Source organism: Patiria miniata, unplaced genomic scaffold, assembly GCF_015706575.1.
Source record: "Patiria miniata isolate m_02_andy unplaced genomic scaffold, ASM1570657v1 HiC_scaffold_1, whole genome shotgun sequence".
Lineage (NCBI taxonomy): Eukaryota > Metazoa > Echinodermata > Asteroidea > Valvatida > Asterinidae > Patiria > Patiria miniata.
Genome location: NW_024037047.1, coordinates 32,083,903 through 32,099,093, shown reverse-complemented (window position 1 = coordinate 32,099,093; position 15,191 = coordinate 32,083,903). Strand labels below are relative to the sequence as shown.

General features: G+C 40.0%; 1 protein-coding gene across 1 annotated transcript in view; it reads left to right on the top strand.

Annotated features, from left to right (window-relative positions):
• The window catches only part of LOC119732908, a 60,512-nt gene that overhangs the window by 32,028 nt on the left and 13,293 nt on the right, over nucleotides 1-15,191 (top strand). Inside the window, 14 exon segments of the mRNA XM_038206496.1 lie at nucleotides 229-345; nucleotides 3,429-3,567; nucleotides 3,937-4,117; nucleotides 4,265-4,541; nucleotides 5,942-6,131; nucleotides 6,593-6,920; nucleotides 7,427-7,546; nucleotides 7,798-7,926; nucleotides 8,198-8,384; nucleotides 10,687-10,910; nucleotides 11,298-11,441; nucleotides 12,438-12,615; nucleotides 13,894-14,044; nucleotides 14,393-14,514. Coding sequence (XP_038062424.1) covers nucleotides 229-345; nucleotides 3,429-3,567; nucleotides 3,937-4,117; nucleotides 4,265-4,541; nucleotides 5,942-6,131; nucleotides 6,593-6,920; nucleotides 7,427-7,546; nucleotides 7,798-7,926; nucleotides 8,198-8,384; nucleotides 10,687-10,910; nucleotides 11,298-11,441; nucleotides 12,438-12,615; nucleotides 13,894-14,044; nucleotides 14,393-14,514 — 2,487 coding nt within the window.

Below are 15,191 nucleotides of genomic sequence, written 5' to 3'. Positions count from 1 at the left end.
CAATTGACAATCACCACCAAGTTTGTAATTGTATCATTCCATGCAAGACTTTCATGAAATAGGAAATCCTTATTTCATTTGACAATCACGATCAAGTCAGTATAATGTGTAATTGTATCATTTCATGCAAGACTTTCATGCAAGACGGCCAGAGCTTACTGTGCAGTCGCACTTGTTTTGTTTTTTTGTTTTTTTTGTAATGTTATATACAATTGTTATATGTTGCAGGTTCGATGCGAAGTGGCAGTGACGTGATAGAATTCACTCGTGTAGGAATCACTAACAGCGTTATCGTACACAACTTGAGATTACAGAATGGACACACATACTATGCCACAGTTAGAGGTGAGGTAGTCAATATAAATATGTGGTATTCAAAGAAGGAAAATGAACATAAGTGCTTTGATTTTCATGTTTTTGTGTGTGATTCAATTCAATTTCCATGCTCTCAAATCAGGCGTCCTAACATCTAAGTCTCTCTGGTAAAGTGTTATATATCTGTGGTCACATGATCATGGTCACAACCAATCAAAATGAAAATCTATGCAAAGATTTTGCAGTTTGTAACAATAACAGTCTACTTCACTCAACTTACCTGTAGAACCACTACATTTGCATATTCCCCTTACCGGCAAGTTCCTTTTGATAAGAGTTTGCCATCTTGGCTTCCTCTTTTCTCTTAGCGGCAGGGCAAAAAAGGGGGTTTCGAAGTACCTCCACAAATTGAGGACATTGTCTTATATGTTTGTTCCCCCCCCCCAAAATTTAAGTAACAACACCTTGTTAGGCCAAACAAAAAGTATTCGGTTTCTGGTATGCGCGCGCGTCGCCGTAGCCATGCGCGTCGGCAAAATGAAAAAAAAAATAACAAACGATGATGTCTCAAAACCGCCAAACTCACTGGTTTTGACTGGAATCCTTCTGCTGCACAATTTTAACGATGGGGTTATGATCGACAATAAGCTTTATGTGGCCTCTCTGCACTCCCATACATTTGCACTAATTTTAGTCGGGCGACATTTGCAGTCATCAGCCGACATTTGAAGCAAAAAAAAAACTTGGTAAAAAAAAGCCTCGTCGCCGCACCACTTTTTGGGCAAGCTCCATACCAGAAACCGGAGACTATTTTGGCCTTATGTCGACTGTTTATTTGTTCGTAAAGAGAAAGCTAATAAAAAAGGAAACAAATATGTCACTTCAGAAGGGCGTTGCCGCGAGGTCGTCTGTCCCTTCAGTGCTTGGCTCGGCGGACGAATACGTCTCGCTTTCCCGCCAGCGATTCTTTTCCCAATCGACATATGCATAGTACAGCTATGACGTTTTGGACTTATACTTTTCTTAAAAACATGAAGAACAAAAATGAAATTAGAAAAAAAAAATGAATTCGAACGTAATAAAATTCGGACGTTATTTCTCTTGAAAAAAAAATATCCAAAGCCTCAGATAAGAAAAGAAAAAAAATACAGGTTAAGCGGTGTTTTGGACCCACATCGCGGGGAATCCTCGCAGTACAAAATCACGACCTGCAGCACGTGAACTTCTGCTTTCCAGGGACCTTATACTCATGTTCTGGATGATCTTTTGAAAGCCCCGTTAAACCCTTGGACCAGGCTTCACTAATACAAATTTCAATAAAGGTGGTATTTTTGCTAGCTGTATCTACTGCCAGATTCCGCAGCTACATGCACTCAAAAAAGAAAATTTTCATTTACGGTGTGAACCATATGCGTGCGGTGGATTCCTAACTCAGGATTCCTGACAAACAAATCAATCAACTTCCTTTCAACCACCGGATATATTCGTCCCAAAAATAAAATTGCTCTCATCAATCCCATGAGATAAGCTGTGGTGTCCAGTACGAGCTCTGAGATGGTATGTTGACCAAACAAAAACTATAAAGGGGTCAGAGAAACAGATCTTTATTACGTCTTCATCGCATCATCGGCCAGCATATCAAGACACAATCACACGTTGGATTGTGACAGCAATAAAATCGGCAGCAACCGACTGGCCAAGTCGGTCCAGATCAAACATTCGTGCACATTATGTAAGAGGTTGCAACATCCTGGGCCTTCTAAACGGTGTTCCCTGAAAAGATATCATCAAAGCTGCTTGCTGGAAATCTCCTAACACATTCTCAGCCTGCTATACCTGAAAGATGTATTGACGTTTGAGGGTAGACCTGGACGCAGAGTCCTATTGGCTGCCAGGAAGTCTGCCACCAAAACTACTGAAAAAAAGACCTTAACATTGGATTTGACTTGTGTCCCATTCCCATGTGAGTCCCATTCAATGCTTAATTCTTTAACTACTCATTTCATGGTAGTTCCATAATGTATTTTTTTTGTTTGACTATTACACAGAGTTTACAGGGAGTTTATAAGATCAATGTACTTCACTACTAATGACATTAGAACTTTGAATACACATATCTCACTGCCCGCCACCTCAAGGCGGTAATACTCTTTGCAAATTTAGTGGCCCTACAGGCAAATATTGAGTACGCTCGATTACTTCCCCCGCTTCCTCGTGCAAGCGCGACAGCGTTCGAATTAACTCTGACGTGACTTTTCGCGCTTACTCAAGCCTGGCCCAAGTAACCAACTCGCCGAGCCGGTTACTTGGGTAAGTATCCCATAAGGCCACGCAATAAACATGGCTGCTAACGTGACGTCCGGCGGGCGCCACAGGCCGTGTCCGAAACGGGCCTCCAGAGCTACGGCTACGTCTTGTCACCGCGTCCCCGCGTATTTTTAATTGGCGTGGACCTAGGCAGTTGATTCGGAGGCAGCCTGTGTCATGTCAAAGTTCAACTTTCCCAGCTCTTGCACAAAACCTTGCCCGAAACCGTTCGTCTATTTAACTCCAATGTGCATGTCTGTCATCACGCGAGGATCCAGGCGCGAGTATGGCTGGGGGAAGTAATCGAACGCACTCTAAGTGAAGTAGACTTTCCCCCACAGTATAGTTGTGGGAGTCGACGGTGGAATGATCACCTGTAGAGAACCCCCTTCCTCCCCACTAGCACGAAAAAACGGGTGAAGCCAAGATGGCGTGTGTGAGACCGTGAGACAGGGCAGTAAGGGTAGCATAGGGGGCGCTGTTTTATGAACTCAGGCCGAGTTCAGGCGCTCTGTTCTTGACGCGGGTATTATTGTTCTTGCGAAACCCTGACGGATAGGTGATGTGTCCTGTTCCGAGTGCAGTGTTCTAGGGCCGTGTTCCAACCGTTCGAGCGGAGAACAATACACCCTCGCCGTCTAGAACAGACCACCCAAACTCGGCCATAGCGAATGGAACATGCCAGTTAGGGGAATATGCAAATGTAGTGGCACTACAAGTAAGTATTCGATCGTAGACTGCCACCACATCAAGTTTTCTTTCCTTCATGTGGTTCTATTGACTGGTGTCTTTAATTTTCCAATCAGCGACTGACTTTGTTGGTCTGTCATCACACGCCATGTCAGACTCAATTACCATTGATATGTCGCCTCCTGTCATCAGTGCTGATCACACACTGGACATTGGAGGCAGCTTCATCCGGTCTACAACTTCCATCTCAGCAAGGTAGGACATTCTCATTTTGTCATACTTCTCAACTTGACACAAAGAAGTGGCACACTCTTTTGTGTGTGCACGCAACTGAAATACAGCAATCAAAGACGTCTACTTTTCTGACATTCTGCATGTGCAATACGTTTTAACGTCTCGTTGTGGCAATACAAAATGCATTTTTTTGAGATGTCAGGCCCCTTGCATCATTAAGAACTTATGTAAGTTTTGATTACAGTAGTAGGCCACAATGTTTGAATATCCTCAAAGAATCTTCATTTCGAATCACAGGGTATTTTTCTAAATCTCAAAAACTATCTACTTACTTAATATTTGGATGCTTAGTGTGATTATTTCATACCAGTTTACTGTTATTTATGTCAGGTGGAAGAATGTCTTCTCAGACAAGGAGAGTGGTGTAGCATATTATGAGTGGGCTGTGGGTTCACATCCAGGTCATGCAGACATCATGCCATTTACAAGAGAGAATACAGAGATAGGGGTCAGTGACCCATCACGACCTTTGCACCTTCAAGAAGGTCACTCATATTTCATTTCTGTGAAGGTAAGCTGTAAAATTGTTTCGTTTGTATTAATATTTTTGAAGGGTGATAACATTAGTCATAGATTTGTATGTGATCGTGATCACGAAAAACAAAAAAACACAATGAGTTTATCAAAGTCACGTGATTTCTATATTGACCCTTTTTAGGCCATCAATACTGTGGGCCTGATCACACTGAAGAGTTACGGAGCATTCACAGTTGATGCAAGCCCCCCATTGGCTGGCCACGTCCTTGATGGGGACCCAGCGGAAGCCCCGGCCAATCACACAGACCGAGACTTCCAGAAGGATCGCACGGTGATCAAGGCGTTCTGGAAAGGGTTTCATGACCCGCACAGCGCCATTGTTGGTTATTCCTGGAGAGCTGGGATGTGTTCAGGATGTAGCGATGTTGTGACTGAGCAGCATGTGGGATTGGACACTGGTAAGTTGAAAAAATATATTTGCTAAATTAAGCTTGACGAGGCTTTGTCTCGGCTTTGCCACCTATCGCCCGTGTTGAAGGGGATTTTGCAGTGACCAACCCAGCAGGTTTTGGTTATGGTGTAAATTGAGGATTTCCTTTTGTTCCTCATAATCGATCGTTTGTTTATACTCTAACTTCATTGCAACAGCTTCCATTGGTTTTGTACACCTCTTCCAATCGAGGTCGCCGTCGATTTGACCCCTGTCCTCAATTACTCGATGATGCTTCACATGTGTGTCCTCTATTTACACCATAAACACGCACAATGATACATGCAGCCAAAAACACATGATTATACTCATGGGGAAGACATTGTTTCCTTCTGTTGTTTGTTGATTCTTTCCTTTGTTGATATTGAAATCTCAATCTCCATAGCGTTTTCTTCGCTAGGTAGATTGATTTTGAAAGAGTTCTTTATGGGGTATATTGTTCCACAGTCTTTTTCTAGCCAGTAACGTAACCGTGTAGGTACTCAAGTGTGTAAACACCTTCAATTATGGACCCCTATTGTCCCTCTTTTATTTGTACTTAAACTTTTAAAGAAAGCCTCCCATATGTTTTGTACACGATCTTCAGTTGTGGACCTCCGGAAAGTGTGGACCCTATTGTCCTCTGTTGTCCAACGTCACCTATTGAATGTAAAAACCGACCCACACGAACCCACACATGTATATGGGGTTTATGGGGTGCTTGCATTGTTCTCCCTTTCTCTCTTTTCTTTACAATTTCTCTTCTGGGATACCGTTTTACAAAGGCTGACATGCGGAGTACCATTGTTCCCTTTGTGTGCATAAGACAGCTCTCGTAAAACACCAGCATGTTCCATACCTACTGTGGACATTCCTTTCTATTCGTGTTATTAAGAAAAACCGGAGAAAAAAAAGAACTTATTTTAGTTGCAATGTGAACTCTCTTTCAACCCCAAATTATGATTTCATTGGGTGTTATTCTTCATTTTTCGACGAATAACCCTAACCCCCAAATGCCTCTAAACCTGTTTTCCAGATGGGGGAAATGGGTGTGTAGACGTGGGCAAGTCCACAACGCGTTACCACTTAACGTACCATGTGGAACTCTTTTGTTTACGGGTCCACAAGGAGTATGCATAGTTAGAGCAACCTTACAGATGGGGTTTATGGCACATTTGCATTGTTTTCCCTTTAACTCGCTTGAGAATTTCCCTTGTAGAGCATAAGGGTACTCGTAAAAACATCTACGCAGCCTTTGAATGTAATCCTATTCAATATATCTCATCAAGTGCATCGTTTACTATATCAATTTCCTGTGGACTTGGATTTTTGTATTCTAGAAATAATGATAAACCATCTAAACCAAGGTGTTCATATATAACTTTTCAGGTGTCCGTGCTGAAAACCTGAACCTGGTGCCCGGTCTGACCTACTACGTGACAGTGACGGCCTGTAACGTGGCTGACCTTTGTACCTCAGTGACCTCTGATGGGGTCACGGTGGATGACTCTCCCCCATTGCAGGGGCGTGTCTATGATGGTGGTCCTGGGGGTGGTGATATCAGCTACCAATCGTCAAGGTGAGTCACAAACTACAAAAACTCTCTAAAGTGGAGAATACTAACCCCAACCCCCAATTTAAAGTCAGAGTGCTAAAAGCGTGAAAAGATACTAGCTGATGCATAATCTAAATGGATAATCTAGATATCTCCACTTTACTAGAGCCCAGTACATTTAAATTTATTTAGTCCCATGTCAGCAGTCTCCTTGCAAGGCCATCAGTGCTTAATTCTGGGGTAAATCGTTAGTGGTTCATTTGGGTGGTTTTTTTATGCATTTTGACAAGTGTTGGATTTCAACCTGTGACCAACATAATTAATTCTGTACTGGCTTACTCTGCCGCCCTTTTATGGTAGCTGCTCAAATTGAAGTGTGCTGTTTGGAATCGAAAGGAGTTAATAAAGATATTTTGGCATAACATCTATCTACTTGAGTTGTTGTTATGATGTGTTCCGTGTTCTTGTTTTGCATGATTCATAAGGCGTCAATTGCGAGCTCATTGGTGGGGCTTCCATGATCCTCACTCGGGCCTCTCCCACTACGAATGGCACGCCGGCACGACTGCAGGAGCTGCAGACATTCTCCCCTCTACACGCATTGAGCTGTCAGAAGATGCTCTGATATTCCTACCAGTATCAGACCAGATGCCTCTTGGCACTGATATCTACATCACTGTACGCGCCTATAACCGGCTTGGTATGTGGAGTCAGGCTACATCTAATGGGTTCCGTGTGGACTCTAGTCCTCCTGATGTAGTGGATGCACCCGTTGTGGATGTGACTCAGGGGATGGCTGTCAGAAACACTCAAGTAAGAAACCAAAATGGTTCACAATTAAAAATGGCCATATATATCTGTGACTACCCTGTATTTGCATTGAACTGAAAAGACTATTAAGTAATAAATAAGCAGAAGGAACATGTAGCAGAGGAACAGACAATTTGCTCTCCATTTTTGACAATTGTGGATCCCTATGAGAAAATTTAGCAATCGAAACTGACAGATTTTTACTATACACAAGCACAAAATGTTCATAACGTATCCTTCCTACTAAAATTGCTCAATTAAAAAAACAAATATTTGAACAAAGAAATAAGCTGGAGGGGGTGTGTCAATCTTCTACCGCCAGATTGTTTTCCGCAGGCGGCTGCCCACCTACTGACCTATCCAACCATATGGACCTTATTCACGAGGAGGCCATTGTCGTCATGTTCCCTGAATGCATTTTATAAATTGTGAACTGTTGAATGGGATGGAGCCAGACTATATATACATTCTAGCATCACTGAAAGGTAACGTGTAAATTCTTTGTTTAGGTTCTGCGGGATCTGATTCACTTTTCCTGGAAGTTCAGTGACCCTGAAAGTGGTATTAAAGACCAGTATTTATCAGTCAGCACACATCACAATGGAGATGTGAATATACCTTCCATAAAGGTAAATTTTCTATCTGTATAAAAATATTCAATATTCATGGGTTGAGATGGGAGGGGTGAGAATGAAAGTAGTTTGCCAAATAAATCAACATATGCAATCAGTCCGGGCGACAGCTTGACATATACTGTTCCACCTTTTAGACAGTCGAAGGTAACCATTTGTCACAGTGCCTTATATTGTCAGAATTGGGTTGTAGTGTATTTTTAAGGGTAACTTTAGTCAATTAATTGATCCGATTCTGGTATTTGAAGATTGCAGGGAGTGAATTGGACTACACAGTCAACAATCTGACATTACATGAAGGCAGTCGTTACATCGTTACCGTAGTAGCCTGTAACTTTGCTGGTCTCTGCACACAGGCCAAGACGGAACCCTTTTTGGTAGGTGATGCCCACTTCGCAACCTCAGATCATAACCACAAATGTACCTTTACCAACCTGACCTCTCATGACAGTTGTCATTACTTCTACATTTTCTTCGGTAGATCTTTCCAGAAATCAGAGTGATTGATTCAGTTCTTTGAGTTGCCATGCATACATGTCATAGTGTCTGTACCTGTTGTCGCCATAATTGTAATTGCTGTCCTAATTTATCCCCATTCATAACCCTTATAGTTCTCTTTAATGGCACTGTATCATTTCTCTTCCCCAGGTTGATGGCAGCCCATCTTCCGTCGGGACTTTTGCCGTGAGCACAGAGAGTGCTGCTAATTTGGATCGTCATCATATCATCTGGATTGATCCAACTGAACCAGCTGAAACTACTACAACTGAACCAGCTGAAACTACTCCAACTGAATCAGCTGAAACTACTCCAACTGAACCAAGTACAACTGTGAGTTTTTGATATAACTGTTCAGTCTTGGAGAGTTTTAGATATTTTTTTAGCAATTAGCTTACAAAGAAAGGAAACAGACAACATTCTGAATCTGTATTGTTTTTTTTTAAATTCTTCTAAAAAAAAATCACACTTTAATAAGTACGTCTGCATGTTATGTTACATGAGAAAATTGTAATTTATAATTGAAAAATGTTTAGGAAGTTTGTTTAAGGAAAACATTTGACAGGCTTAACGCGTTCATAGTACCGGTTTTGGTTTGCTGTTTGCATGGAACAATTAACAACTGATGTTGGTAACACCACCGAATCAATCAACTCTACTTACTTTGTGAGTTTTTGATATTACTGTTCAGACATGGAGAGTTTTGGAGCTTTGCTTTAGCATTTCGCTGTCAAAGAAGAAAAAAATACAAAATGCTGAATCGTTATTGCTATTTTTGTTTCAATTCTTCTCAAAAAATAGTACTTTAGAAAGTACATAATTCTGTAATATTTAAATAAGAAGATATGAATTTATAATTGAAAAAAAAAATATTCAGGAAGTTTGTTTAAGGGAAAACATTTGACAGGCTTAAGGTGATTAATGTAACTTATGCTGTTTGAATGTTAAAACCTCCAAGTAGCAAATGCAGTTTCTCATGAAAAACAGACTTCTTATCAATAATAGGATGTTTTAAAATGCATTGACTGCCAACATCACAAATAGAGCACCTTAACTTGTCTTGTAAATGTGAACATTTTTTGAGTTATGTGGTGTGATTCATATCCTAACCTCCGAAACAGCCTGATGGAACGAATACAACTGATGTTGGTAACACCACCGAATCAATCAACTCTACTAACACTGTGAGTTTTTAATATTACTGTTCCGACCTGGAGAATTTTGGAGATTTGTATTAGCAATAAGCTTTCAAAGAAGAAAAACAAATGCTGAATGTTGTTGCTATTTATTTATTAATTCTTCTGAAAAATCGTACATTAGATAGTTCATAATTATGTTATATTTAAAAAAGAAGATAGAAATGTATAATTGAAAACGGGTTTAGGACGTTTGCTTAAGGAGAAACCATTTGACAGGCTGATTACAGTACCAGTTTTGTTCGCTGTTTGCATGTTGAAATCTCCCAGTAGCAAATGCAGTTTCTCATGAAAAAGAAGGTCCTTTTATCAATATTTATTATTTATTTATTGATATCGTGTTTATCATGGGAAGACCTTTCAGTGGAACACTGTTTTTCAAAGGTGCTCAGCAATTACAACAAACATACGATAGTATAAAAATACAAAAACAAGCAATAAAAACATGAAAAATATGAGACAAGGTTAATCACAGTTGTTTACATTGGCACTAAAAAGACAAGAACAAGAAATACATGTACCATGTAATATTAAACTATCAGGGTCTTGTAGAGGCGCTTTAAACGTAATAAGATGTCTTAGGATACATTGACTTCCATCATCACAAAAAGAGCACCTTAACGTTTTTTTGTGAATGTGAACATTTTTTAAGTTAGTGTGGTGTGATTCATATACTTGCCTCCAAAACAGCCTGATGGAGCAAATGCAACTGAAGTCGGTAACACCACCCACTCAATCAACTGTACTAACTCTGTAAGTTTTTGATATTACTGTTCAGACTTGGAGAGTTTTGGAGATTTGTTTTAACATTCAGCTTTCAAAGAAGAAAAGTAGACTAATGCTTAATTGTTATTGCTTTTTTCATTCTTCTTGAATAAAAAAAAAGTAATTTAGAAAATACGTCTATGTCTATATGATGATTTGCTATGTGCATGTTAAAATCTCCAAGTAGTATTTCTGCAGCATCTCATCAAAAAGAAGTTCCCCTTATCAATAATTGGATGTCTTAGTATACATGGATTGCAAGCATCATAAAAGAACACAGTTTCCCTTAACCCTAAAAGAGCCAGGTTATTTTGACCATCTCTCAGCCGGGATCTCGGCCACCGAGTGACGAAATTTTTTTGAAACTCAGTACATGCATATAGCAGCTCATCATAAACATACCCAAGAAATTTCATGACTATAGGCCAAATGGTTTGGGAATTATGGCTAATTAATTTTTCATAAGTACGAATGGTAGTTGTGCTCTGTGTACACGACGTATATGGGAAAGTTAAGTTTTCACGGCGCGTAGCGTGGTCCGATTTTTATGTTTTTGGTATCAAAAGATGCGCAAGGTTCGAGGTTTAAAAGTCATAACAGCTCGTGTTATTTTTTTGTGTTATGTGTTGTGATTCTCATACTTGCCTCCAACACAGCCTGATGGAACAAACACAACAGATGTTGGTAACGCCACCGACTCAATCGACTCTACCACGGAGAGTCCAGCGACCACCCCATCTCCTCCACGCTACCACTCTGGCTGGATGACGTGGCTTGAAGACCCCCGTACATCCACTGGTTCCTTAGCCCTTGCCTGGCTGGGATTTGCTGATGTACACTCTGGTATCAGCCACTACTTGGTCTCCGTCGGACGCACGTACAGCGGCTCTGAACTCACTCCGGTACCTGTGTGCTTTCTTTGGCTTTTCAAGTCCAGCATATATGGATGGAAAATGTGTTTTTTGAGATAATTGCGTAATTATTTCAACATTGTAACCAATGTAAATTAAAAAAATAAATAAAGTAAATTGTTAATCAGTTGTTTACCATTTTTTTTCAATTGTATTTGATCTTCTATTGGTGCGTTCTGTTGGTTGCATTTCTGCCTCAGTTTTTTTTATGTCAAGTTTTTCTGCTGTATTAATTGGCAGAATCTTAAATGCTCTTTACTTTAGTTGACTCTTCAAGTAGCACAACCAATTCTGGTTTTCAACAACGTGATATTTTATCCAGTTCACGGAGCTATTGTGTGTCGCAAGTGAATTCAATTAACATCTTGTTTTCCCCAGAATGGACCAGTCCGCATGAATCACAGCAATGACGGCATGTCATTGGACGAAGGCATCGCACAGACAGCCATCATACCACTAGAGGGCAGTATAACAGACCCAACTCATCCGTATCTCTACATCTCCATCTGGGCTGTTAATGGGGTAATGAGTTGTAATTCTCGTTATGAATCTATACACACAGTGTAATATAAAGATTTATATATAGTCTTTGGGATGTTTGACTTTATTTATATGTTATGTAACGGTAGCTGTGGCTATGAGCGTAATGAACGATGAATTCGAAGATTACAAAGACACACTTGTATGAGCTTAGCTTTGGGAAAAAATATTTTTGAGAACTCAATTCCACCGGATCTTGTATAATTACAGAAGTAGGAGACGGAAAACAGAATATCGTAGATGAATACTGGCTAGAGCATAGGGCTGAATCAGCTTAGGGCTATTCCTCTGGTTTCCCAGGGAGAAGAAGGAGAACTCAATGAAAGTGGGAAAATGTGGACATTTTAAACAGTTTTAGAGGGGCAGCTTTGAGTGGAAATAGGATATAATGTCATATAAGGAAACCATAACTTACATGACATCGTTTTTGAGTAAAGGTAGACCTACCATGGACTGACGTAATGGTCAATCTCGGGGAGTACCCTTATGAAGTCATTTTCCTCTATACAAGAGTGAAATCATACTCTTGGTATGCTGTGGGTGTTTTGCTTGAAAAAGAGTGACGTGAAGACTTTAGGGTGTAATGTGAAACACCTGTTGTGAGTGTGGTTGTATGGGTGCTTAGAGACGGTCCAAATTTTGGTCTAACAATATTATAAAAACATAAAACACCCTCTTGATTCTGAAACATGTTGCATCCTGGCGCCACTTTTTCCTATTATATATAATCTCAATGAAGGTCAGTCATTGCAAATCAAATGTTGCCAAGACATGAATGTGGGACTGAGAAATTGGTTAGAAAATACTTTGAAAATGCACTCAACTTTCCATAGACTTTTTACACAACCACAGAAGTGGCATCAGGATACTACATTATTTTCACTGATTGTGTTTAAACTGTCTGGAAGTGATTCATTGGCAAATCAGAATCTGATAATCAGTTTTTTTGACGTTATATTGTTTTTAATATCTCCCTAGGTTGGGATACCAAGCAGCCGCCATCATTCCACTTTCGAAACCTCTCCTAATCAACCATACGAGGGCTCCCTTGTCCTGCTGCGACGTTGCTTGCCTACAACATGCAGGGGTCATTGTGCATGTGCACCCATTGATAAAGCATGTAGTCTAGACCAGTATTGCGCTGATGTCACTCACAGTAAGTTTAGCTGAACTCAACCAGAGATCCCATGTCGACCGACTCAGATTTGGCTCTAATGAAATCTTGAAGTACCATTCTATGTATAATGAACGCATTCAACATTTTAGGCTCCAACTCTTAAGGTGTTCTGACATTATGACCCTCAACAAATAGAGTGCCACGCTCACTTTTTGCACTCGCGAGTCGTTAACGTAAAATTATTGGGTTTTGGGAGGCCAGTATTTTGAAAATGAATGAACGATTTGTGCTGAATTTGCCAGCATGGGTAGCAATTTTCAGCACAAATCATCATATGGGTTGTAAAAATCTAATTTGTAATGCTGTTGGCACTATTTGTTACATTGCACTACATTGTATTTACTCATTGATGAATCGATAAAACCATTAAGTGCGGGGTCGGTTTGGGACGTATAAGAAGCAACAAGTCAGGCACTTTTGGGCGGTACAAGGTCTAATGGTTTAATTTCACAAGGTTTCCAAGCTACCCTCTGTCTGTTATATAGTTAAGCTTTATAATAAGCAGCGACACTGATTTTTTGGTGCTTCCATGAACAAAGCTGAATATTAACACGTTAACTGACAAAACGTGACAAATAGATTACAGAGTAATGTTTTCTGAGAATCATGAGAAGATGGTGAAGGAATGAGTGTTAGAGGTGCGAGAAAGCATCTTTAACCCTAAAGGGGCCGGGGGGGGCGGAATCCGCCCCCCCCCCCCCTCAACATTTTCCGCGATAGCTTCTAAAAAAAAAATTTTCGCGACCCGTGCTGTTAAGACTTTTTAGCCTCGAGCTTTGCGCATCTTTTGATACCAAAAACATAAAAATCGGACCACGGGTTGGCCCGTAGCGAAAAATTTTTCAGCGCTACGCGCCGTGAAAACTGAATTTTCGCATATACGTCGTGTACACAGAGCAGAATTGCCATTCATACATATAAATAATTAATTAGCCATAATTCCAAAACCCTTTGACCTATAGTCATGAAATTTCTTGGGCATGTTTAGGAAGAGTTGCTCTATGCATGTGCTGAGTTTCAAAATTTTTCGTCACTCGATGGCCGAGATCTTAGGGGGGGGGGCGGAATCCGCCCCCCCCCCCCGGCTGAGAGATGGTCAAAATAACCCGGCCCCTTTAGGGTTAAATGGAACATTGATAATCATATGTTATGATTAAAATTTGGCTTGACAACTATTTATGCAGGATTCACACCAGTACTGTTAAACTTTTCTTTTATTTTGATTGTCTTGACAATTTCTTTCACGATGACCTAAAGGTAATCCCAACACTGAGATAGAAGTTCTGGATGTATTAGAACTGATGTATGATGATATCAATGGGGTGACTGACATTAATGACACCGCTACTCAGTATATGGCTGCTGCAGTATGGCGAGTGACTGATCAGAAAGGACTGGACATTAAGTGGTGAGACAATATATGATTTGTATCGACTACACAATTGATATGTGTCATCTATTTTGGCCAATGCTCCTTTAAGTTTTTTTAAATATATATCTATGATCGACGTTTATGATATAATCGCAAGATGGAAATTTAGAACTCATTTACTCAGGTCAGTAAGATATGATGAGCGGAATGAGTTGGATATCAAGAAGTTAATTTGACAGTTATCAGCTAGTGTTAATATTTGAAGACTCGATTCATAACAGGAATTCTCTGATAACTTCAATAACTGTTGCTATTACCTTTTCACTTTGAGACACACACTGATCATAAGCGCTACTCATCACATTTCATATATACTTTTTGCAGGTTTGAATGGAGCATCGGTGATGACTCCTCATCAAAACCTATTGGAATCTTTGATCCAGTTCGGGATAGGATATGGTATGATATTGGACAAGACAACCGAACTATCATCACGCTGGATGCAGGTAAAGAAATCCGTTCAGTTTATGGTAATATACAACATTTGCAAACATCAAAAAACAAAACTACCAAATTATTAAGAAGTATCTTACTTGACTCTAAATGAAAAATAATCTCAAGCATCCTGTGAAATCATGACACCCAGTGTGTTGTCATTTTCAAAAAAAGTAGAATGTTTGTATCAATTTCTAAATGCTGCCCCAACTTACCAAGTTTAGTTAGTCCACATTTTGTTTGCAATCGGTATACACACCAATGAGCAGATGCAAGCCAGCTATCCAGGTGGTTTCCTGACCTGACAATTCCCCGACATCGGTAAATCGCCCGTAGGGTCCGATAACCTGACTAGAAACATAACAACGTTTTTCTTGGTTTGTCCAGCATCTATGAACACAAAACTTTGAACATGTCAGTGGTTAAAGTTTTTGCTTTAAAATACTAACCCCCAAATCCATCCACATCTGAAAATTACAGCAAAAGCATAGGCTGTATATTACTTTAAAAATAAAACAATATATAAATGATGAATAAATAAATAAAATAAACGTTTAACATAATTAGTGTGATGGTAATTTGGTAAGGTATCACATTTAAGGTTAACAGGTATCTACATTGTTTTACATTGTATTTGTTTCATGATGAATCGATACATCCATAGAATGCTTGGGAACGGGTAGTTTTG